This window comes from Hyperolius riggenbachi, chromosome 9 (genome assembly GCF_040937935.1).
Source record: "Hyperolius riggenbachi isolate aHypRig1 chromosome 9, aHypRig1.pri, whole genome shotgun sequence".
Lineage (NCBI taxonomy): Eukaryota > Metazoa > Chordata > Amphibia > Anura > Hyperoliidae > Hyperolius > Hyperolius riggenbachi.
In genome coordinates, this window is record NC_090654.1 from 85,972,541 (window position 1) to 85,995,304 (window position 22,764).

At 45.5% G+C, this 22,764-nt stretch overlaps 1 protein-coding gene across 1 annotated transcript; it reads left to right on the forward strand.

The window, feature by feature from the left end:
• Positions 1-366: 366 nt before the first annotated feature.
• On the forward strand, positions 367-15,501 carry BORCS6 (BLOC-1 related complex subunit 6). Its single transcript, XM_068251592.1, has 4 exons — positions 367-562; positions 6,219-6,373; positions 8,815-8,898; positions 15,322-15,501. Exons 1-4 carry the CDS (start codon positions 538-540, stop codon positions 15,445-15,447), a joined length of 390 nt encoding a protein of 129 aa, XP_068107693.1. The 5' UTR covers positions 367-537; the 3' UTR covers positions 15,448-15,501.
• The last annotated feature ends 7,263 nt before the right edge of the window (positions 15,502-22,764 follow it).

A 22,764-nucleotide genomic window follows, 5' to 3' on the forward strand; every position in this document is an offset into this window, starting at 1 on the left:
ATCGATTATTTCCAACATGTCCTATCTGATTTTCAAGCATTTTCCAATCGATTCCCGACTGTTTTCTGTTTACCTCTAGCGGAAATCGATCGGAAATCAGATAGGACATGTTGGAAATAATCGATCTGACTGTAAATCTGCCAAAATCTCATATTTTGTACCTACATAACTCTACTGCACTGTACTCTACTACTGCACTGCTGTATCAGCTGCCACAGCTCCTCCCAGAGGCCAACCCTGCATACAGATTGGTCTCCCCGTTAGTCAGCAGGAAGGACGAGGTAGTCCTTGTGTACACACATAGTCCCGCCCCCTGTCGTGGATTGGTTTCCCCCAATCCCGCCTCATCCCTGCCTGGAGGGCCAATTAGTCTCTCTATTAGTGAGGGGCGGGCTGGAAGACTCCGTGCCACATAGCTCCGCCCTTGCCCCGTCCACCATTCTGTCCCGGAAGTGCATTGGCTCCGGTGAAGACTGGCAGGCGGGGTCTTTGGGCTGCTTCTCTGGTTGGGATGTGAGAAGCTGCACCGGAGACGCCATGAGCTCCAGACCCGGGGCGGAGGGTGAGAGAGACCGCATTGTGGGTTACAGTGACGAGGGAGGGAGGGGATGCCCACACATGACATTTTACCCATACAGAGAGGAAGGGATTTCCTGTGCAGTATGATTTCTATGTAAACATCCTGTCTCTCAATATACGTCATACATGCTCTTATACAGCATGTACCCATAGGGGTACTAGTGTTACAGTGTATCATAATTGCAGTATATTGTCTTAAAGAGACCCTAAAGTGGAAAAAAGTCCCTAGTCATCTCTTCAGCACTGGGTCCAGGGGTGGGACCCCATTAAGTCTGGTGACATGGGCTTGGCACCGCATGCATGCACAGCAGCAGCTTTCTGCTCTGGCAGAAATAGCCGAGCCCGACCGGGTACGCTGTAATCAGCGCCTGAACAGTGCTATTTCTGCTGGGGCGCAAGTGGAAAGCCGCTAGTGTGCCGGAGCAGACAGGCTGCTGTTATTGTTTGGGGGGTACCAGCGCTGTATCGGACTAGCTGAGGAGGATGGGGACATATATATTTTTCAAATGGCATTAATTGAAAACTACGCCCTCTTTGCACCTGTTATTCCTGCCAGGGTGTCGATTTTAAATAGCCTGCCGATCGGGCCACTTTTTCACCACTGCGGCTCACTAGCCGGAGCTTTGTGAGACGGTCAGGAGCCGATTTCATTGGCTCCTGAAACTGTGAGTCAATCTCATTGGCTTTTATTGATCACAGGATCAAGAGCCAATGATATCAGTTCCTGACTGGCTCACTTACATAGCCGGCCTTTGATATGAGCGACTGGAGCGGTCGCTCAGGGCGCTGGCTTCCAAGGGGGCGCCTATAGCTGGTTACCTATACTGAGGGCACCTACTCCTGATTTCCTATACTGAGGGCACCTATAGATTTACTGAGGGCTCCAACACCTGGCTACCTATACTGGAGGCACCTATGCCTGGCTACCTATGGGGGGGGATGGAGACCTTCAACTGACTTCCTATACTGGGGGCACCTATGCTTGGCAACCTATATTGAGGGCACCTAAACATGAGATCCTATACTGGGGGCGACTATACCTGGCTACCTACCTATACTGAGTCTGAGGGTGTTTGGGGGGGAGGGGGGGGGGGCACACTGTGGCTATAACGCGTGGTGCAAATTGTCAGTGCTGTGCTATCATTCTAAATGGTAGGGGTGGCTAACTGTCCCACTAATTGTTTTTAATAATATTTCTGAAAGGTTCTAACCTTCATTTTTAAGTGTATTCATGATAATGCACTCTTTCCATCCATTCGTGGTTAGCAATACTATTTTTTCTATTATACATACGTGACGTGTCACAGAGATCTGAGCATTTGGCGTGATGTGTCACAACGTTAAAAAGGTTGGGAACCACTGTCCTAGGAGATATCTCAGGAGAAAAGGGGAAGTGTGTGTGTGTGTGTGTGTATACGTGCATGCGTGTGTGTATACGTGCATGCGTGTGTATACGTGCATGCGTGTGTATACGTGCATGCGTGTGTATACGTGCATGCGTGTGTGTATATGCACGTGGGAAAAGGATGAAAGGGGGGGGGGCACAAAAATCAGGTTTCGCTCAGGGCGCTGTGAAACCTAAGGCCGGCCGCCGCTCACAGAGCTGTGCTATCATAGTGATGGCAGAGCGAGTGAGCTTCAGCGTCAGGTGAGCGACATTATCGGTGGTAGCTACGGGTCCATGTGACGGGCCGTTGGTAATCACGTTTTTCTGTATCGGGGGTCTCTGGTCCTTATAGTGTACCTGAGATCACAGTATATAAATATTTTATGCTCACCCGGGGCTTCTTCCAGCCCCATGAGCAGCAATGCATCCCTTGTTGTCCTCCCAAGTGCCTCCGGCTGCAATTAGTTCCGGTAATCTGGCTCAGCTGCTCCAGTCGGCTCTACTGCGCATGTGCGGATGGGGCAAGCATGCGCAGATGAGGCGACTGGCATGACTGAGCTAGATCAGTGGGATAATTGCAGATAAGCGGAGGCACTCGCTAGGATGGCGAGGGATGCATCTGTGCTCATGGGGCTGGAAGAAGCCCCGGGTGAGTATAAAATCTTTTTATAATGAGATCTCAGGTTTCCTTTAACCACCCTGGCGTTCTATTAAGATCGCCAGGGCGGCTGCGGGAGGGTTTTTTTTAAATTAAAAAAAAACTATTTCATGCAGCCAACTGAAAGTTGGCTGCATGAAAGCCCACTAGAGGGCGCTCCGGAGGCGTTCTTCCGATCGCCTCCGGCGCCCAGAATAAACAAGGAAGGCCGCAATGAGCGGCCTTCCTTGTTTTGCTTAGATCGTCGCCATAGCGACGAGCGGAGTGACGTCATGGACGTCAGCCGCCTCCGATCCAGCCCTTAGCGCTGGCCGGAACTTTTTGTTCCGGCTACGCTGGGCTCAGGCGGCTGGGGGGACCCTCTTTCGCCGCTGCTCGCGGCGAATCGCCGCAGAGCGGCGGCGATCGGGCAGCACGCGCGGCTGGCAAAGTGCCGGCTGCGTGTGCTGCTCTTTATTTGAACAAAATCGGCCCAGCAGGGCCTGAGCGGCAGCCATCGGCGGTGATGGACGAGCTGAGCTCGTCCATACCGCTAAGATGGTTAAGGGGCCAGAGACCACTGGTGGTTAAAGCTAATCTGATGTAAGAAACTCACTTCAAGTTAGATGCATACCTGTGTGGAAGGAAGGATATGGATACCATATACCACTTCTGGTCCTCGCTCTGTCCCATGGTCATGCTGCCATCCCCGGTTGAAGTTACTTGTCCTGCTAGATCTTTGGCACTCTTCGGGCTACCTTCAGATCTACTTGCATCCAGGGCTGTGGAGTCGGTCCAAAAATCCACCGACTCCTCAGTTTAGGATTCCTCCGACTCCTCTAATTTGCATATTACAATTTTGTTGATTAACAGTATGTAACGTGAAATTCGTCTCTTAACTGCCAACGCTTAGGAATTTTACAAGACAACTGAAGTGAGAAGGATATGTAGACTACTATATTTATTCCCTTTAGACTAAAACTAGTCCTTGTACTTGTAAAATGTACAGACCGGAACAAAGAACATCTATCAGGCCCTAGGCAATGTGACTGTGGGTACATGTAAGAGTGATGTGCAGGTACTCTGCAGGGGAATGAGGAGATTCTTCCTCTTACACATTCTTCATGCACAATCTGAACCAGGTTTATGGGTGATAGACACCTCTGTGTTCAATGTGCACAACATTCTCAGTGGATTCCCGGCAGCTCTGTGGGGAGTGCATAGGAAGAGTATAGTACTACTGTGTAACAAAGTAAACCTGAGACAGATGAAATTAAAGTTTTATAGTTTGCTCATGAAATCAAATAATTTGATATGTTGTTAAAATTTGGTTTGGTGACTATGAATTAAAGGGTACCTGAGGCGAATTAAAAGAAAAGTTTTATACATACCTGAGGCTTCCTCCAGCCCCCTTCAGGCTAATCAGTCCCTCGCTGTCCTTCACCACCTGGATCTTCTGCTATGAGTCCAGGTACTTGAGCCAGTCTGGTGTAGTGCGCATGCACACACTCTGCCGCCGGGAGCGTACTACACCTGCGCAGCACTATTGTGCAGGTGCAGAACGCTCCTGGCTGTGGAAGCGGCACGTAGCCAGACTGCTCTGACTGGCTGAATTACCTGGACTCATAGCAGAAGATCCAGGTGGCGGAGGAGGACAGCGAGGGACCGAATGGCCTGAAGGGGGCTGGAGGAAGCCCCAGGTATGTATAAAGCTTTTCTTTTAATTCACCTCAGGTACCCTTTAATTCATAGTAACCAAACCAAATTTTAACAACATATCAAATTATTTGATTTCATGAGCAAAATACATTTGCATAAACCAGCATCAATGCAGAATTATTTCCATCTCATCGACCATCTCTATTAGTGACACGGCTACACATCAGGCTTCATTCTTACAGCATAGACATTATTTAGTATATATAAGAGATTCCTGTGTACACATCATATATACTGTACAGTCACAATCAGATATGTATATCTGACTTTAAAAATACGGGGGACTGCTTTATTGAAGCAGCACAAGTAACTAATTTTGATTGGTTTATTTCATTTTTGTGGACTGAACACAGCTATTACTGTATATATACATTATTTTTAATGACTATTATCTGAGAAATAGAACATTTTATCATATTTTCTATTTTAATTACAGTTACAAATTCATTAGGAGTCGGAGTCGGTGCATTTTTTCCAGACTCCGACTCCAGTCGCCCAAAATTGCTCCGACTCTCCGACTCCACGACTCCACAGCCCTGCTTGCATCCTCGAGTAGTTCCAAAGAAGAGTGCATCAATATTGCGCATGTGCAGACTTGACTTGTGCGTGCGCCATATTGATGAGCTCTTTATTGGAAATGCTCAAGGAAGCGAGTATTTCTGTAGGCTGCCACAGGAGTACCGAAGAGTAATTTTACCTGGAAAGTCGAATAACTTCAACCAGGGATGGCGCAGACACGACAGCACGGCTCGAGGATCAGGAAGGCTCTATGGTATCCAGGCGTATGTTGAAAAAGGGCGGTGCAGTAATTTGGGCACGGTAAAGCTGCTGGTAGCATATCAGTAAAGTTACCGATACTTTACTATTGCGCAGTGGCTAAGACTGATAGTAGAATATTGGTATTTTTTTTATTCTATAAGTTTACTTAACCTCACGCTAATCTACCTTCTACTTACTCCTAACGCTAACTACTTACCCCCTCCACCGATCTCAGCGCCGCTATTCATGCGCTCCCGAACTCCGCCTGCACATTAATATTGTGGTTTGTGCAGCGCTTATTTTACCATACGGCCCCCAGTGCCCAAATTACCTGCTTTGGTATCAAATACCTTCCCTCTACATTATGCAGGAGAACAGAGGCGCCAAAAGGATAAAAGGAAGCTAAATGAGCTTAAAAACCAAATTCTTGGTAAATAGAGGAGGTAGTAGTGGACTTACCTCCTCCAAGTAGACACACGACGACTGTAGCAAAGACAGTCAATATATTTTATTTATGAACTCCAAATATGCAACGCGTTTCACGGGTTTGATCCCGCTTCATCAGGCAATAACAACGGAGCAATAACATATGTGGTCAGTAGAAGAGCCAGTCTGTGTTCTCTCATGTCTTTTTATGCCCAAGCCTGCCCCCTGCTGGCTCTGCTCAGGAATCATTATAGCAAAGCCACACTGAATGCTCAGTCGAGGATTTTATCAGGTTGATGAGAAACCAGCTGTGCAGTGCAGAATGAAACAGAAAGCATTGTAGGTGTGTTCTCTCTAATGTTCCCACTGATTTATATGGTAAAATACATGAGGATGCTTTGTCTCTGGTTCACTTTAGAGTGGACCTGAACTCTTGCACAGGACTAAAGGAAAGCATAGAGAAATGCACCCTGTATGTATTTAGGGAGTTTTGCCTGTCTATATATCCAATACATTGGATGTGTATATGAGCCCTGAGAGGATCTATGGCTCCCAGAGCAGCAGTGGGGAATATGTGAAGAAGCAGGAAGGGTCTCTGTTGTAAAGTACAGTTGCCAATGGCTGAATGTGCGTCTCATATTTTACAATCTGAACCTCTTGCACCAGCAGAGCCCTTCCTATAATATCCCCCTAACATTGTTAATGTTTCAGGTGAAGCTGGCCACCGGCATCAGGCATTACAGAGGAGTCGGCCGGATATCCCCCCTATAGATGTGGAAGTGCTGAAGGATCTGGAGATTCTGGCACAAGATGTGGCCCTGAAAGTGGATCAGATGATGAAGAGTCTGAGCGGCACAATACAGAATGTAAGGCTGCTTTATTTCTGTCACAGCAGGCCTAAAACAACATAGCAGCTTTGTATTTATAGATTACGCTCATAGCATAATATACTTAAGTAATATTTATTTATTAAACGCATCCCAGTGGTCTCTGCCTAGGCAACATTTTTCACTCCCAGGGGCATTGTGGGAGAGTGATGTCATCTGTAGTATGTAGGTGACACCTACAGAGTCACGGAGCATATCCATGTGGTGCATGATACTATCCCAAACCTACCTTCTGGACCATTAGATGTTGTTCAGCGAGGTCTTTTGAACAAATTAGATTTTTAATCTTGTCCAATGCACTGCAGGTCCTCTTTCTCCACACAGCTACTGTAGAATCCTCCTGTATAGGCTCTGGTGACAAAGCAGAATGTTCAGTTTCCTTCCCAGCATCAATCTTCAGCATCGATGGCCTGCTAGATGCATCTTGTGTGTCCTGACTTTGTAGCCCCGCCTTCTATGAGGTTTTCTGTTTTCAGCTTACGTAGTTTTATTTATTCCCTGATCGTAGATAAAAGCGATTCTGTATCTCGTGTTTTGATTAAAAAAAAAAAAGTGATATCTGTGCTGTTTCGTTTGCGCTGAGAATTATGGTGAGTACACACTTGAAAGATAAATGAAGAATCTTAGACCAATTTTACCCCCTTTCATGTAGTATGAGAGCCATACCTACACAGTCTATTCTATGGAGCTGAACTCTCAATCAAATAAAACCTTTGCAAGATGCTGCACACAAAGATGCTGTACACATGCAACAGATCAGTATCTGCAAAAGCTCTGTTCCTGCAAAAGATCCGTTCCTGCAAAATGCATTGATAGTCTACGAGATCTGCAGATCATCATACACACCTTGTTTAACTGACATTCATCTGCAGATCAGATCCACCAGGATGGTTCTTCAGATCTGCAGATGATTGTCTGTTAAACAAGATGTGTATGAGGATCTGCAGAACTCTGCATATAGACTATGAATGCATTTTGCAGGAACGGATCTTTTGCAGATGCTGATCTTTTGAATGTGTACAGCATCTGTGTGTGCAGCATCTTGCAAAGGTTTGTATCTGATGGGGAGTTCAGCTCAATAGAATAGACTGTGTAGGTATGGCTCTCATACTACATGGAAGGTGGTAAAATTGGTCTAAGATCTTTCATTTATCTTTCAAGTGTGTACACACCATTACTCTTTAAAGGGAACCTAAACTGAGAAGGATATGAATTTTTCCTTTTAAAATACCAGTAGCCTCTCCTGCTGATCCTGTGTCCCTAAGGCTACCTACACACTTGAGATAAAAGTCTTTGGAAAATGAAAGATCACAGACCAATTTTACCCCATTCAATGTAGTAGGAGAGCATTTATACACAGTCTATTCTATTGAGCTGAACTCTCCATCAAATAAAAACTTTGCAAGATGCTGCACACAAAGATGCTGTACACATTCAACAGATCAGCATCTGCAAAAGATCTGTTCCTGCAAAATGCATTCATAGTTTATATCATCTGCAGATCTCATACACACCTTGTTTAATGGACAATCATCTGCAGATCAGATCCACCAGGGTGGATCTGCAGATGATTGTCAGATATGCATGGATGTCGCTTCAGTTTAAAGGACAACACTGAGAAGAATATGGTAGCTGCTATATTTCCTTTTATACAATACCATGGCTAAAAGTATTAGAGGCAGAGGATCAGCAGGACTGCCAGGCAACTAGTATTGCTTAAAAGGAAATATGTAACAAAAAAAAACAGCCCCTCGGGGGTACTTACCTTGGGAGGGCTAATCTTATGAGACTTCCTCTGTCCTCTTCACCCTCCGGGATCCAGCCGTGGCAGTCCCCGAACACCAGCGAGGTAAATATTTTACCTACAACGATCCTGCACAGACGCAGTAGCAGCTTTCCGATTAGGTTCAGGGGGAAATATCTGAGCCCGATCGGGTGTGCTCTACTGTGCAGACGGCTCACGCCTGTGCAGTAGAGCGGACCCAAAAGGGCTTAAGTATTTCTGCCTGAGCCCATTTGGAAAGCTGCTACTGTGCAGGATTGCAGTAGGTAAATATTGCAGGCGCTACTGTCGGATGTATTTTCAGGGGAGACAGCGCTGGTTGCCTGAGGCTTATGGTGGCAACTAATGAACCAATCTTTTTCATCCAATGTTACCATTTCTATGTAATATCGGGGGCACTACCTATAGTATCCATTCAATATATTCACTCAGTTTACTCTTATACTACATAGATTTGGTAAAATTGGATGAAAATGATTGGATCAAAGATTGGAAAGTATCGATCATCCACCAGATTGGATTGTTAGTGGCCACCTTTAGTCTGCTGATATTATCCTTTATTTACAAAATGCCATATTATATGCTGTACCATAAACCTGTATAGGTTGCAGATGAAGTGATATGTGTGTTTTTGCAGATGACAGCACTGAGTGTTGGCTACATCCAGACATACCGCGACTCTGTGGACAGTCTAGGAGAGTCTGTTGATATGAGCATAAAAGTAAGTGGTCCTGTCCAATAACAAGGGGTCAAAGCAAAATTAAAGTGGATGTGTCAGACTTTAATATTTATACACAAATGCCACTGCATATGTGCAATTACTACCATCAGTCATTTTCCCTGTGTGCCTGATGATCAACCTATTCTCTGCTTTAAACTGATTAGAAGTTCTAATAATTTCTCTGACTTGAAGCTGCTAGTACTTTCTTCTTATCTACAGGCCAGTAAAGGCGTCCATACAGCAGACGATGCATGGCCAGATAGGCCTATTCCAGATCAATTTCAGCATGAAATCTTTTGGGAAACAGACTCATGACGTTGCCTCACGTTCCCCGCCTGCCTTTTCCCAGGTGCCCCATGCAATTACACGTTACCTGCTGCAGTTTGCCGCTGTTTCCGCACTCCTTCTGGCAACCAAGTGGGGCATGAATCCCGAAGTAGTGCAGAGACAGCGGCAGGTAAAGTATAATTGCACCAGACATCAGGGGGTGGAACACATTTTACACTATGGAGGACAGCAGCTGAGGGTTTCCGTCGCGTTCATCTGCTGTTATCACAGGCCGTTACCTCAGCACATGCGCCATATGCGTCCAAGCATGTTGGCCCGACATCTTGCTGCATGTCCGATTGATATATGTGACCAATTTTGTCCTGAAATTGGATGTATCATCAACCGGGCATGCTTTTGGAAGGATGGATTTTCATCCAATTCGATAATTCTCAAATCAGATGGTCGATCACCCGCCAAATATGTATGTATGGGCATCTTAAAAGGACACTTAAAGTGAACCAGAGACAAAGCACCCTCATGTATTTTACCATATATATCAGTGGGAACATTATACAAAACCCCTACCTTGCTTTCTGTTTCATTTTTCACTGTTCAGCCTGCTTCTTATGAGCCCTGATAAATCCCTGACTGAGCATTCAGTCTGGCTTTGCTATAATGACTCGGCTATAATGATTCCTGAGCAGAGCCAGCAGAGGGCAGGCTCGGGCTTGAAAAGACATCACAAAAGACGGACTCGGCTATAATGATTCCTGGGAAAAACCAGACTGAATGCTCAGTCTGGGATTTTATCAGGGCTGATAAGAAGCAGGCTGAGCAGTGAAGAATGAAACTGAGCAGGGTAGGTGTTTTCTCTAATGTTCCCACTGATATATGTATATGTGTGCTTCGTCTCCGGTTCACTGTAAGCTTGAAAAAAAAAATCTTTTTTACTCACCTGGGGCTCCTACCAGCCCCCTGCAGCCATCCCATGCCCTCGCAGTCACTCTCAAGTCGTCCTGTGATACAATCCATTTATATCTACCTTGATTGTAGTTTCTTGTGTTGGCTGATTACAATCGGAGGTTGGTGCGAGGGACAAACGTGGGGCTAGCGACGGCCATTTCGCGACCTACAGGACGCTTGGTCACGCTGAGTTCCACTGTAGAAAGGCCCTGCTCGGTCACAGTATACATACGGGAAACCCCGCCCCTCCTGTGACGTTGCAGCGCCTACCTTGATTGGAGCTCTTGTGCAGCCAGTGAATGCGCCCAAACAGTCGGCATGCAACAGTTGACGCAATATTAGCCCTACATGTCAACAGCTGTGGTTTGCTAAAATATATGCATCCACATCTGAATGTGGACGTATGACGGGGAACTTTATTATAGTAGCCCGTCTTTTCGAGTTACAGCGTACTCTGCTGATGGTTTTCCCCAGCACACGCTTGATCCTCAGATTCACTGGCTGATTTTAGCCTATACGCCTGGAGGGTCGCGTGGTAGGTGCGTCATGCGGCTACATGGACACATCTGACGTATGTTTATGCGACCTTGTGGTCACATGTTGTGATCCCTGCTGGCTACCGTCCACATGCTGACTGTTTGGGCACATTCATTAGCCACACAAGAGCTCCAATCACGATAGGCGCTGTGACGTCACAGGAGGGGCGGGGTTTCCCGTATGTATACTGTGAACGAGCAGGGCCTTTCTACAGTGGAACGCAGCGTGACCAAGCGTCCTGTAGGACGCTAAATGGTTGTCGCTAGGCCCACGTTTGTCCCTCACTCCCACCTCCGATTGTAATCAGCCTACACAAGAAACTACAATCAAGGTACAGTGGCTTGCAAAAGTATTCGGCCCCCTTGAAGGTTTCCACATTTTGTCACATTACTGCCACAAACATGAATCAATTTTATTGGAATTCCACATGAAAGACCAATACAAAGTGGTGTACACGTGAGAAGTGGGACGAAAATCATACATGATTCGAATTTTTTTTTTTTTTTTTTTTTTTTTTTTTTTTACAAATAATTACAAAGTGGGGTGTGTGTAATTATTCAGCCCCCTGAGTCAATACTTTGTAGAACCACCTTTTGCTGCAATTACAGCTGCCAGTCTTTTAGGGTATGTCTCTACCAGCTTTGCACATCTAGAGACTGAAATCCTTGCCCATTCTTCTTTGAAAAACCGCTCCAGCTCAGTCAGATTAGATGGACAGCGTTTGTGAACAGCAATTTTCAGATCTTGCCACAGATTTTCGATTGGATTTAGATCTGGATTTTGACTGGGCCATTCTAACACATGGATATGTTTTGTTTTAAACCATTCCATTGTTGCCCTGGCTTTATTTTTAGGGTCGTTGTCCTGCTGGAAGGTGAACCTCCGCCTCAGTCTTTTGCAGACTCCAAGAGGTTTTCTTCCAAGTTTGCCCTGTATTTGGCTCCATCCATCTTCCCATCAACTCTGACCAGCTTCCCTGTCCCTGCTGAAGAAAAGCACCTCCAGAGCATGATGCTGCCACCACCATATTTGACATTGGGGATGGTGTGTTCAGATTTGTGCAGTGTTAGTTTTCCGCCACACATAGCGTTTTGCATTTTGGCCAAAACATTCTTCCACATGTTTGCTGTGTCCCCCACATGGCTTGTGGCAAGCTGCAAATGGGACTTCTTATGCTTTTATGTTAATGGATTTCTTCTTGCCACTCTTCCATAAAGGCCAATTTTGTGCAATGCATGAATAATAGTTGTCCTATGGACAGATTCCCCCATCTGAGCTGTAGATCTCCGCAGTTCGTCCAGTCACCATGGGCTTCTTGACTGCATTCCTGATCCATGGGCTTCTTGACTGCATTTCTGATCAGCGCTCTTCTTGTTCGGCCTGTGAGTTTAGGTGGATGGCCTTGTCTTGGTAGGTTTACAGTTGTGCCATACTCCTTCCATTTCTGAATGATCGCTTGAACAGTGCTCCGTGGGATGTTCAAGGCTTTGGAAATCTTTTTGTAGCCCAAGCCTGCTTTAAATTTCTCAACTTTATCCTTGACCTGTCTGGTGTGTTCTTTGGACTTCATGGTGTTGTTGCTCCCAATATTCTCTGAGGTCGTCACAGAGCAGTTGTATTTGTACTGACATTAGATTACACACAGGTGCGCTCTATTTAGTCATTAGCACTTATCAGGCAATGACTATGGGCAACTGACTGCACTCAGACCAAAGGGGGCTGAATAATTACGCACACCCCACTTTGCAGTTATGGATTTGTAAAAATGTTTGGAATTATGTATGATTTTTGTTCCACTTCTCACGTGTGCATCACTTTGTATTGGTCTTTCATGTGGAATTCCAATAAAATTGATTCTTGTTTGTGGCAGTAATGTGACAAAATGTGGAAAACTTTTGCAGGCCACTGTAGATATAAATGGATTGTATAATTCATGTTACCACAATTGTTGATGTTTACCTTGCAATAAATCGAATGGCTTGGATGGAAGATGCACGCTCTCTTTTCTCCTTGATACTAGATTGCTTTGCTTTCTTCATATGTACTGTCAGCGGAGCACACATCCACTGCAAGCAGTGGGAATGAGTGCAGCCTGTTACATGTCATTTTGCCACCAGTTATGACTTTCTCACAAACTGGACTATAAATTGTTAAAGGGGAAGTGCCACACTATTCTTTTTCTCTCAAAATACACAAGTGTTTCTTTTTATCAGGGCTGTGGAGTCGGAGTCGTGGAGTCGGGCAATTTTGGGTGCCTGGAGTCGGAGTCGGGAAAAAATGCACCGACTCCGACTCTTAATGAATTTGTAACTGTAATTAAAATAAAAAATATGATAAAATGTTCTATTTCTCAGATAATAGTCATTAAAAATAATGTATATATACAGTAATAGCTGTGCTTAGTCCTCAAAAATGAAATAAACCAATCAAAATTAGTTACTTGTGCTGCTTCAATAAAGCAGTCACCGTATTTTTAAGGGCAGATATACATATCTGATTGTGACTGTACTGTATATATGATGTGTACACAGGAATCTCTTATATATACTAAATAACATCTATGCTGTAAGAATAAAGCCTGATGTGTAGCTGTGTCACTAATAGAGATGGTCAACGAGATGGAAATAATTCCGCATTGATGCTGATTTATGCAAATGTACGCACTCCCTTTGCTGATGAAATCAAATAATTTGATATGTTGTTAAAATTTGGTTTGGTGACTACAAATTAAAGGGTAACTGAGACGGATGAAAAGTAGTTTTATACATACCTGGGGCTTCCTCCAGCCCCCTTCAGGCTAATCAGTCCCTCGCTGTCCTCCACCACCCGGATCTTCTGCTATGAGTCCTGGTAATTCAGCCAGTCAGGCCGCATGCCACTCCCACAGCCAGGAACATTCTGCGCCTGCGCAATAGTGCTGCACAGGTGTAGTATGCTCCTGGCGGCGGAGTGTGTGCATGCGCACTACGCCTGACTGGCTCAAGTACCTGGACTCATAGCAGAAGATCCAGGTGGTGGAGGAGGACAACGAGCGACTGATTATCCTGAAGGCGGCTGGAGGAAGCCCCAGGTATGTATAAAACTTTAATTTCATCTGTCTCAGGTTTACTTTGTTACACAGTAGTACTATACTCTACATATGCACTCCCCACAGAGCTGCAGGGAATCCACTGAGAATGCTGTGCACATTGAACACAGAGGTGTTGTCTGTTTACAATCTCCTCATTCCCCTGCAGAGTACCTGCACATCATTCTTACATGTACCCACACTTACATTGCCTAGGGCCTGATAGATGTTCTTTGTTCCGGTTTGTACCTTTTTACAAGTACTCTTACCAAGGACTAGTTTTAGTCTAAAGGGAATAAATATAGTAGTCTACATATCCTTCTCACTTCAGTTGTCTTGTAAAATTCCTAAGCGTTGGCAGTTAAGAGACGAATTTCATGTTACATACTTTTAATCAACAAAATTGTAATATGCAAATTAGAGGAGTCGGAGTCGGTGGAATCCTAAACTGAGGAGTCTGAGTCGGTGGATTTTTGGACCGACTCCACAGCCCTGCTTTTTATACTGTGAAAATTGATGTGACCTTTCATACACTTAAAGCACAGCAGCAGGGGGGTGAGGGGTCCCTAGATGGTGCATTCTGCTTTACACCTATTTTAGAAATGAAAAGATCTAAATGTCTTATCTGTGGAGTGGCTTCAGTAGAAACCAGACAAAGAGCACAGGCTGCGTCCCTAGTACCAGCGTTCCTCTGCTTAGTTTAGTTTCAGGACCTCCTGACTTGCGTATTAGTTCCTGTTATAGTATTACAAAGTCTCACAATTTTCTGTTTTAGGCCTTCTGGTAAACATCTTTTTTTATATAGTCAGGAAATACAAGGCTTGTGCACATGACTGACTGCAGCAAGGCCCAGTTTTAGGTTTTTGTAAATACAGGTAGTCCCTGGTTAACAAACAAGATAAATAACATTTATATTGCGCTTTTCTTCTGGCAGACCCAAAACGCTTGAGCTGCGTCCCCTAGGGCGTACTCAGTAGCAGTGTTACTGAACAGGGGTTGGGCTATATAAGATAGGGACTGTAGGTTAAGTCGGAACAGTGTCATCTCTGTCCCTTCTGCTTCTAGTGTCCCCATCTGTGCCTGCTATGTCCCCCCCCCTTAACCCGTTCCTCCAGCACTGTATACGCAGCAGGAAGCAGCAGCCTGTCTCACCTGCTCTGTGGGTGTCTTCAGTGATCAGAGACATCCTCTCTTCCCTCACTGGTCCCCCTAGTGCCAGCTTATCCTGATCGAGTCATTACACAACATAAGAGGAACAGTGAGGGAGAGAAGACATTGTTGATCACTGCTGGCACCCACGCAGCAGGTGAGACTGGCTGCTGCTTCCTGCTGCGCATACTGTGGTAAATGAATGGGGCGGGGGAGCACAGGAGAGGTAGTCTCTGACTGCGTGACATCATTGCGATGGATTGGCAGGTCATTCGTACGCTGGGTGTTCCTGAGTCGAGGACTACCTGTAATGGAAAAGATGGAGTAGTTTTTTTTTACTTTTATTTTCCTGGAAATTACAGGTTTTGTAACTCGCATAATATTGCCATTAGGAGAGGTAATTACCCATCAGTAATATACTTCTGTTTCCTCGGCAGGCGATGTACACGCTGATGGCACGCTGTGAGGAGCTGGACCGATCCATGCAGCCCATCCATGCTCTGGCCAAACAGATCAGAGAGATTAAACGCACACTGGAGATGTTTGAGACGCTATGTAAATGACTTAATGATGACTGTAGATTTCTGCTTGTAAATAAACTCATCTAATCTGCTAAACGGTAGTCTCTGTGCTAAGAATGTAAAGTGTAATGGTTATTTGGTGTACACTGGGGATGGATTGACTGAAGGAAGTCTGAGCACCTCCCAGTCCACAACAGAACTGAGGCAGCAAACCTGGACTGGAGAAATTTAAAAATTGCCTATTTAGTGGCGTTTTCTTCCCTTTAACTGTGTATCAGAAAATTGAGGGGTGCTGTGACATTGGTGAATTAGGCTAGGTTCACACTACAACAATGAAACATTTGTAAATCTTTTCTCTTGTAGGACCCAAAGTGCTTAACCACTTGCCGTCCGCACACTCATACCGTGCGGCGGCAAAGTGGTAGCTGGAGGACCAGCGACGCACATATGTGTCACCAGGTGCCTCCCTAATTAATCAGGAAAGGCCGCTCGCGCAAGCGGCCGTTTCCTGTTAGATCACGGAGCGGGTCTCCGTGAATAGCCTGCGAGCCACTGATCGCGGCTCGCAGACTAAATGTAAACGCAGGAGACGATTGCTACAGCGGCGCCGTAAGGCAGATCGGCGATCCCTGGCCAATCAGCGGCCGGGCATCGCCGCCATTTGACAGGACGGATAGCGTCCTGTGCAGCCCCGATCACCAGGGGGGACGGGGGGAATTTGCCCCCCCCCACAACACCCAGGCAGGCAGGAGAGATCAGACCCCCCCCCCCCCCCCCTGCACATCATCCCCATAGGGGGAAAGAAAAGGGGGTGATCTGATCGCTCTGCCTGCACCCTGATCTGTGCTGGGGGCTGCAGAGCCCACCCAGCACAGATCATAAAAAAAAAACACGCTGGTCCTTAAGGGGGGTAAAGGCTGGGTCCTCAAGTGATTAAGCTTGTCTCAGATCAGTACATTCAGGGGAAAAGTTATGTGATCATAAATGCCAGACTAAACAGGTGGCTTTTCAGTTTTGATTTACATGTCCTCAGAGTTGGAGCTGTCTTGATTAAGTTTGGTAAGGCATTCCACAGGGTAGAGGGGCAGCATGGCAGAAAGCTCTGGCTCCAAAGGTTTTTAGTTGGACTCTGGGGGTGGTCAACTTGTTGGATCCGGTTGATCTGAGGTTGTGGGTGGTGTAACGCAGTTGCAAAAAATCCTTCAGATATCCGGAGCCATGTCGTGTAGGGATTTGAATGTTAGCATGCCAATTTTGAAAAGGGTTCTCCATTTTATGGGTAGCCAGTGTAGTGACCAAATGATTGGAGTTATGTGGCAATGGTGGGGTTGGCTTGTTAACAGGCCTGTGGCAGCATTGTGTACTAGCTGCAGGCTACATAGGTCTTTATTTGGAAGGCCTGCATAGAGGGCATTGTAATAGTCCAGCCGTGATGTGATTAAGGTGTGAAGTAAGGTTGGAAGATCTGCTAGAGGTATGAGGTGATTAATTTTACAATATTCCTTAGATGAAAGGAGTTTTACAACAGATGCAATTTGATTCCTGAAGTTTCATTCCCCATCAATCAGTAAACACTAGCTGTTCTGTGTTGGAGCTAGTAAAGTCTGAGTTCCCTACCCTCACTGTTGGTGACAGCTGCCTGGCGCTGACCTCTGAAGACAAGAACCTCATTTTGTCAGCATTTAGTTTAAAGGAATACTGTAAGGGAGTTGGGGGAAAATGAGTTAAACTTACCTGGGGCTTCTAATGGTCCCCCGCAGCCATCCTGTGCCCGTGCAGCCACTCACCGATGCTCCGGCTCCGCCTCCGGTTCACTTCTGGAATTTCAGACTTTAAAGTCTGAAAATCTCTGCGTTGCCGTGTCCTCGCTTCCGCTGATGTCACCAGGAGTGCACTGCGCAGACCCAGACCATGCTGGGCCTGCGCAGTACGCTCCTGGTGACATCAGCAGGAGCGAGGACACGGCAACGCAGCCGCAGTGGTTTTCAGACTTTAAAGTCTGAAATTCCAGAAGTGAACCGGAGGCGGGGCCGGAGCATCGGTGAGTGGCTGCGCAGGCACAGGATGTCTGCGGGGGACCATTAGAGGCCCCAGGTAAGTTCAACTCATTTTCCCCAACAGTATTTCTTTAAGCCAGTTCATTCATCCTCTCCGGAAGTTCAGCTAAGCATGTGTTTATTTTTGGAATGGGGTCTGCCATGTTGGGTATGAATTGCAAATATAGCTGGGTGCCATCAGCATGGCAGTGGTATGTCATACCATGTTTTTGAAAGATTTTTCTGAGTCCAGTCTGGTTTCCACAACAGGGGCACACTGACTTTTTAACAAATGTTATTTATAGAATTCTTTCAGACATGCCCACTGTCTCCATACAGTAGTGGTTGCAAAGTCCTATTCTGGACACCATACAGTAGATAACAGTATCCCCAGCTGGATACCAAGTGAATGCACACAGCAGATTGTATATAGAATCTTCTATGACGGTCCACATTGCCAATGAATGCAGTGTGATGACGTGGTCCTAGCCTTAATGGGTTTGTGATTGCAGATGCATGCAGTGTGCACAGTAAAGCCATGTACTTACTACCAATCGTCACCTGTAGGGATCAGGACACAATCCATAGGACAACAGTTTCGGGATGACATCTGTACATACGGTTAACTAGCCTAGATGCTAGTGATGTGCCTGTTGCCATGGAGGCATCTGGCGATGCTGGGTGGTACTCCCGTACATATGCTAGATTCTCGCCCAAGTTTAATGCAGCATATGTACATACCATATAGCAGGGATGTCAAACTCGCGTAAAGAGACAAAATCTAAAACAAAGTCTAAGTCGCTGGCCAAATTGTTAAGATTTAACATGTATTGTAGAGAATCCTAAAATGGCATATCTATAGTGACAGTGGAGAATCCTGGATGCCTGCTCCTCCCCCTTCTGTCGAGTAGCAGTGGAGCAGTTTTAAGTTTACCTGTTCCAGGCTTCCTGTAATGTTCCTGATAGATCAACGCTCTATGCTGCATACCTCTGGTTCTGAATGCATGTCGTGTGATCAGGAGCTGGAGGTATGGAAACAGAGCGTGCAGCTGCCAGAAAGAATGGAAGAAACAAGGCACAGTGCTGGAGCAAGTAAATATTACACTGCCCTGCTACTCTGCAATGGTGGGAAAGGGGTGTGTGTGTGTGTGTGTGTGTGTGTGTGGATCTGTGGAGAGGTGGCCACATGCTAATTCTGCAGGGGGTGGCCAATGGGATGTTGCTGTACCCAGGCAAGTAACAGTGTGACCAGAAACACTCATCTGGATGGGACGGCAGTGTGCTGTTGCTCTCTTACAGCTTACAATGATGCACATTTGAAGCTTGAGGGCCGCATTTGGCCGGTGGGCCTTGTGATGGACACCTGTACCTTAAATGATACATGCGTTAAAGTGGATCCAAGATAAACTTTTACTCATTGCATAATTGTGTTCCTTTTCATATAGTTTATAGGGCATTCCTCAAGCCAAATACTTTTTTTTTTTTGTTTTAATACTCTAATTCCCTATAAACTAAACACGCCTCGCCCACAGCTTTTTAGAGTGCCTTGGCACTGTAACAAGGGCTTATGGGAGCTCAGTCTGGGGAGGAGGAGGATACTAGCCAGAGATTTCAGAGGAAGGAGAAGAGGGGACTGAATGTCACATTACACCCAGGCAAGCTGATAGAATCTCCAGTCCTCAGCCTGTGACAAACAGAACATGCCTGCACTCATTGAATCACAGGAAAAATCAAATTGTTGAAGTTGTTTGCAGCTAGATTTGCTGTGTAAACTATCTAAACTTTAGTTAAGATATATAGACAAGTTACTTGTTATAGTTAGTTTTTCATCTTGGATCTGCTTTTAAAAGACAGTCTTTACTCACCTGGGGATTATCCCAGCCCCTAGAAGTCTATAAATCCTGTGCTAAAATTCCAGCATGCTCAAGTCTGCTGATGTCCCCTCAAGATCGTGACCCGGTTGTGGCCTTCTGCACATGCTCCTCTCATGATCATGCTCCAGTGAGCCAGCCACAGAAGCGAGATCACAAGAGGCACACAGCCCGCTTGTGCACAACCCAGCCTTGGGTTGTGAACTCACGGGAGTGGACAGAGACAGCCTTGAGCACACTGGAATTTCAGCACAGGATTGATAGACTTCTAGGCATTGGAAGAAGCCCCAGGTGAGTAAAGTCTTCCTGTCCTTTTACTCATGTATCCTTTAAGAGTGTTGCTTTAAATCTGTAAATCTATCCAGATTACAGCACATAAGCCACAGGTCAAACAATAAAAGACCACTTGTGCTTCAAAACAGCAGAGTACCCACCACCTGGGTTAATGTTACCCTCAGACAATACGCCACCCCGATTACAAGGTCTTAGAACACTTGTGTCACTCCATAGAAGCTCTCCTGGTCGTTTCATTTTCTCCTATATCCCTGTGGTCTGCACAGTTTACAAATATATTATTCCCAGCATGGCATAAGAAAATGGACAAGATTCTAAGTGTAGATTGTTTCAATTACCTGATTTTTTTTAAATCAAAATTCTCCAAAAGCTAGTATGAAATCAATATAAAATCTGACCCGCATTGCTGGGTCCACATGACAGGGACCCTTTGGAGATAAAAAGCATGTAGCATATGTCAGCAGCAGCACCCCGATGAAGCTGTAATAGTGAAACCAGTTGGGTAAGGAGGAGACGCCATTGCCATAGGCTTTATCTCCAAAAGGGTCCCTGTCTTAAGCTGTAGAGAATTTTTCACAGTGAGAGTTATCACTTCAGTCCTTAAGTTACCTCCTCTGTAGTTATTTTCACGTGCAGTTAATTAACAGCCTGTCTAACTTTAGAATTCTGTAGTTATTTAAAGGATTGAAATGTTAACTTTAGAGAGCTCTCCTAAAATATGTGCAAACTGACAAATAAGTACGTTTTTTCTTGCTGTCATTTACAGTAGGTAGTAGAAATCTGACAGACAGGTTTTGGACCACTAGCCCATCTCTTCATAGTGGATTCTCAGCAAGGCTTTTATTTTTTATAAAGATATGGTTTACGGTCGCTCTGTAAAAATACAAATCCACTTACCTGAGGCATCCTCCAGCCCGTGGCAAGCAGGACGTGCCCTCGGCGCCGCTCCGCAGGCTCCCGGTCTTCTCCGGTGGCGCACCTGACCTGGCTGGCTTCTAGGTCGGGCTCTTCTGCGCTCCAACGTGCGCCTCAGGCAGTCGCGTTGACGTCATCAGTCGTCCTCTGGGCTGTACTGCGCAGGCGCAGAATTACTGCACCTGCGCAGTACAGCCCGGAGCATGTCCGATGACATCAGCACAGTCGCGTGAGAGGCACGTTGGAGTGCAGAAGAGCCCGACCTGGAAGCCAGCCAGGTCGGGTGCGCCACCAGAGAAGACCGGGAGCCTGCGGAGCGGCGCCGAGGGCACGTCCTGCTTGCCACGGGCTGGAGGATGCCTCAGGTAAGTGGATTTGTATTTTTACAGAGCGACCGTGAACCTTCCCTTTAAAAAAAAAAGGATTTAAACAATGATGCTGGCCAGATTCCCTGCTTGCTACAGTTTTTTGGCAGTTGGACAGAGCAACTATCATTCACCAAGTGCTTTTGAAACTAAATCCCTGAGAATCCCTGAGATGGACTAGTCAGATGTCTACTACCTACTGTAAGTGACAGCAACATGGGAGAAAAGTAATTTATGGCTCATTTTACTCTGGAAAAACGTACTTATTTGTTTGCACACAGAAGAGTTAAAGGGGAACTGAAGAGAGGTATATGGAGGCTGTCATGTTTATTTCCTTTTAGACAATACCAGTTGCCTGGCAGCCCTGCTGATCCTCTGCCTCTAATACTATTAGCCATAGCCCCTGAACAAGCATGCAGCAGATCAGGTGTTTAAGTGGTTCAGACTTATAAGTCTGATCTGACAAGACTAGCTGCATGCTTGTTTCTGGTTTTAATCAGATACTACTGCAGAGAAATAGACCAGCAGGGCTGCCAGGCAGCTGGTATTGATTAAAAGGAAATAAACATGACAGCCTCCATATACCTCTCTCTTCAGTTCCCCTTTAAGTTTACTACATGGCTTATCACCATGGTGATAACACTAGAAACAGCTCAGAAATGTTATTAAAGACAGGAGATAAGCTTAGTAAATTGAGGCCTTTGCCTCTGATGTCACCAGGGACAGGAAGTGAGGCAAAATGACTCCATTAGGAACAGCAGCATTAATAAAAACCTGTCTGGTACTATCCCTTCTCCCACTGGCTGATTTAGATCAATGATCTAGACTCTAGAATGCCTCTTTAGGTAAGGTATATTTCACAAAAGCACACGAGTAAATATGGCAGCCTACATATTCCTGTCACTTCAGGTCCCCTTTAATGCATGCTTATTGCCAGCAAGCTGTTATTGTGTACATAAAACAGCAGACAATAAACTGCCTTTTCAAGAGAAACACAGGAGGTCTGTGCAGTGCCTTATAACTGCCCAAACAAACTTAAAGGACAACTGTAATGAAAGGGATATGGAGGATGCCATATTCATTTCCTTCTATACAATACCAGTTGCCCGGCAGCTCTGCTGGTCTATCTGGCTGCAGGAGTGTCTGAATCGCACCAGAAACAAGCATGCAGCTAATCTTGTCAGATCTGACAATGTCAGAAACACCTGATCTGCTGCATGCTTGTTCAGTGGCTATGGCTAAAAGTATTAAATGCAGAAGATCAGCAGAATAGCCAGGAAACTGATATTTAAAAGGAAATAAACATGGCAGCCTCCATATCTCCCGTGTTACAGTTGTCCTTTAAAACAAAAGTCTGCCACCTCAAAACAGAAGGTACTTGTAATTATTTAGATTGGAGTGAGCATATGTCTCCCACGATGCATCACTTCTGAATATGCAAATCATCCTTTGTTGACCCTGTAAGCTAGCCACACCTCCAGAACTGCTGGAATGCAATGATGTGTCAGCTTGTTAATTGTACAAAGCCACACTAATCCAACATGTATACAGATTGGTAGATCATCAGTGCATGGCATGGATTAATGTGGTTCTATGGGGTAGGACTTGTTGGATTGCTGTGCAGTGATGCATCCAGGAAGATGATATATGCTCACTCCAGTCCGAATACCATAATTGCAAATATCGTCTGTCTTAAAGTGGATCCGAGGTGAACTTTTACACATTGCATAATTGTGTTCCTTTCCTATTGTTTATAGGGCATTCCTCAAGCCAAATACTTTTTTGTTTTTGTTTTAATACTCTAATTCCCTATAAACAGGTTTTCAGAGAGCCTTGGCAGTAGCAAGGGCTCATGGGAGCTCAGTCTGGGCAGGAGGA

What these genes read in the sequence shown, in the direction of transcription:
- BORCS6 (XM_068251592.1), top strand. Translation starts at nt 538, where the DNA reads ATGAGCTCCAGACCCGGGGCGGAGG. An exon ending in TGAGCGGCACAATACAGAAT is followed by an intron (nt 6,374 to 8,814) that starts GTAAGGCTGCTT and finishes GTGTTTTTGCAG; the next exon opens with ATGACAGCACTGAGTGTTGG. An exon ending in CTGTTGATATGAGCATAAAA is followed by an intron (nt 8,899 to 15,321) that starts GTAAGTGGTCCT and finishes TTTCCTCGGCAG; the next exon opens with GCGATGTACACGCTGATGGC.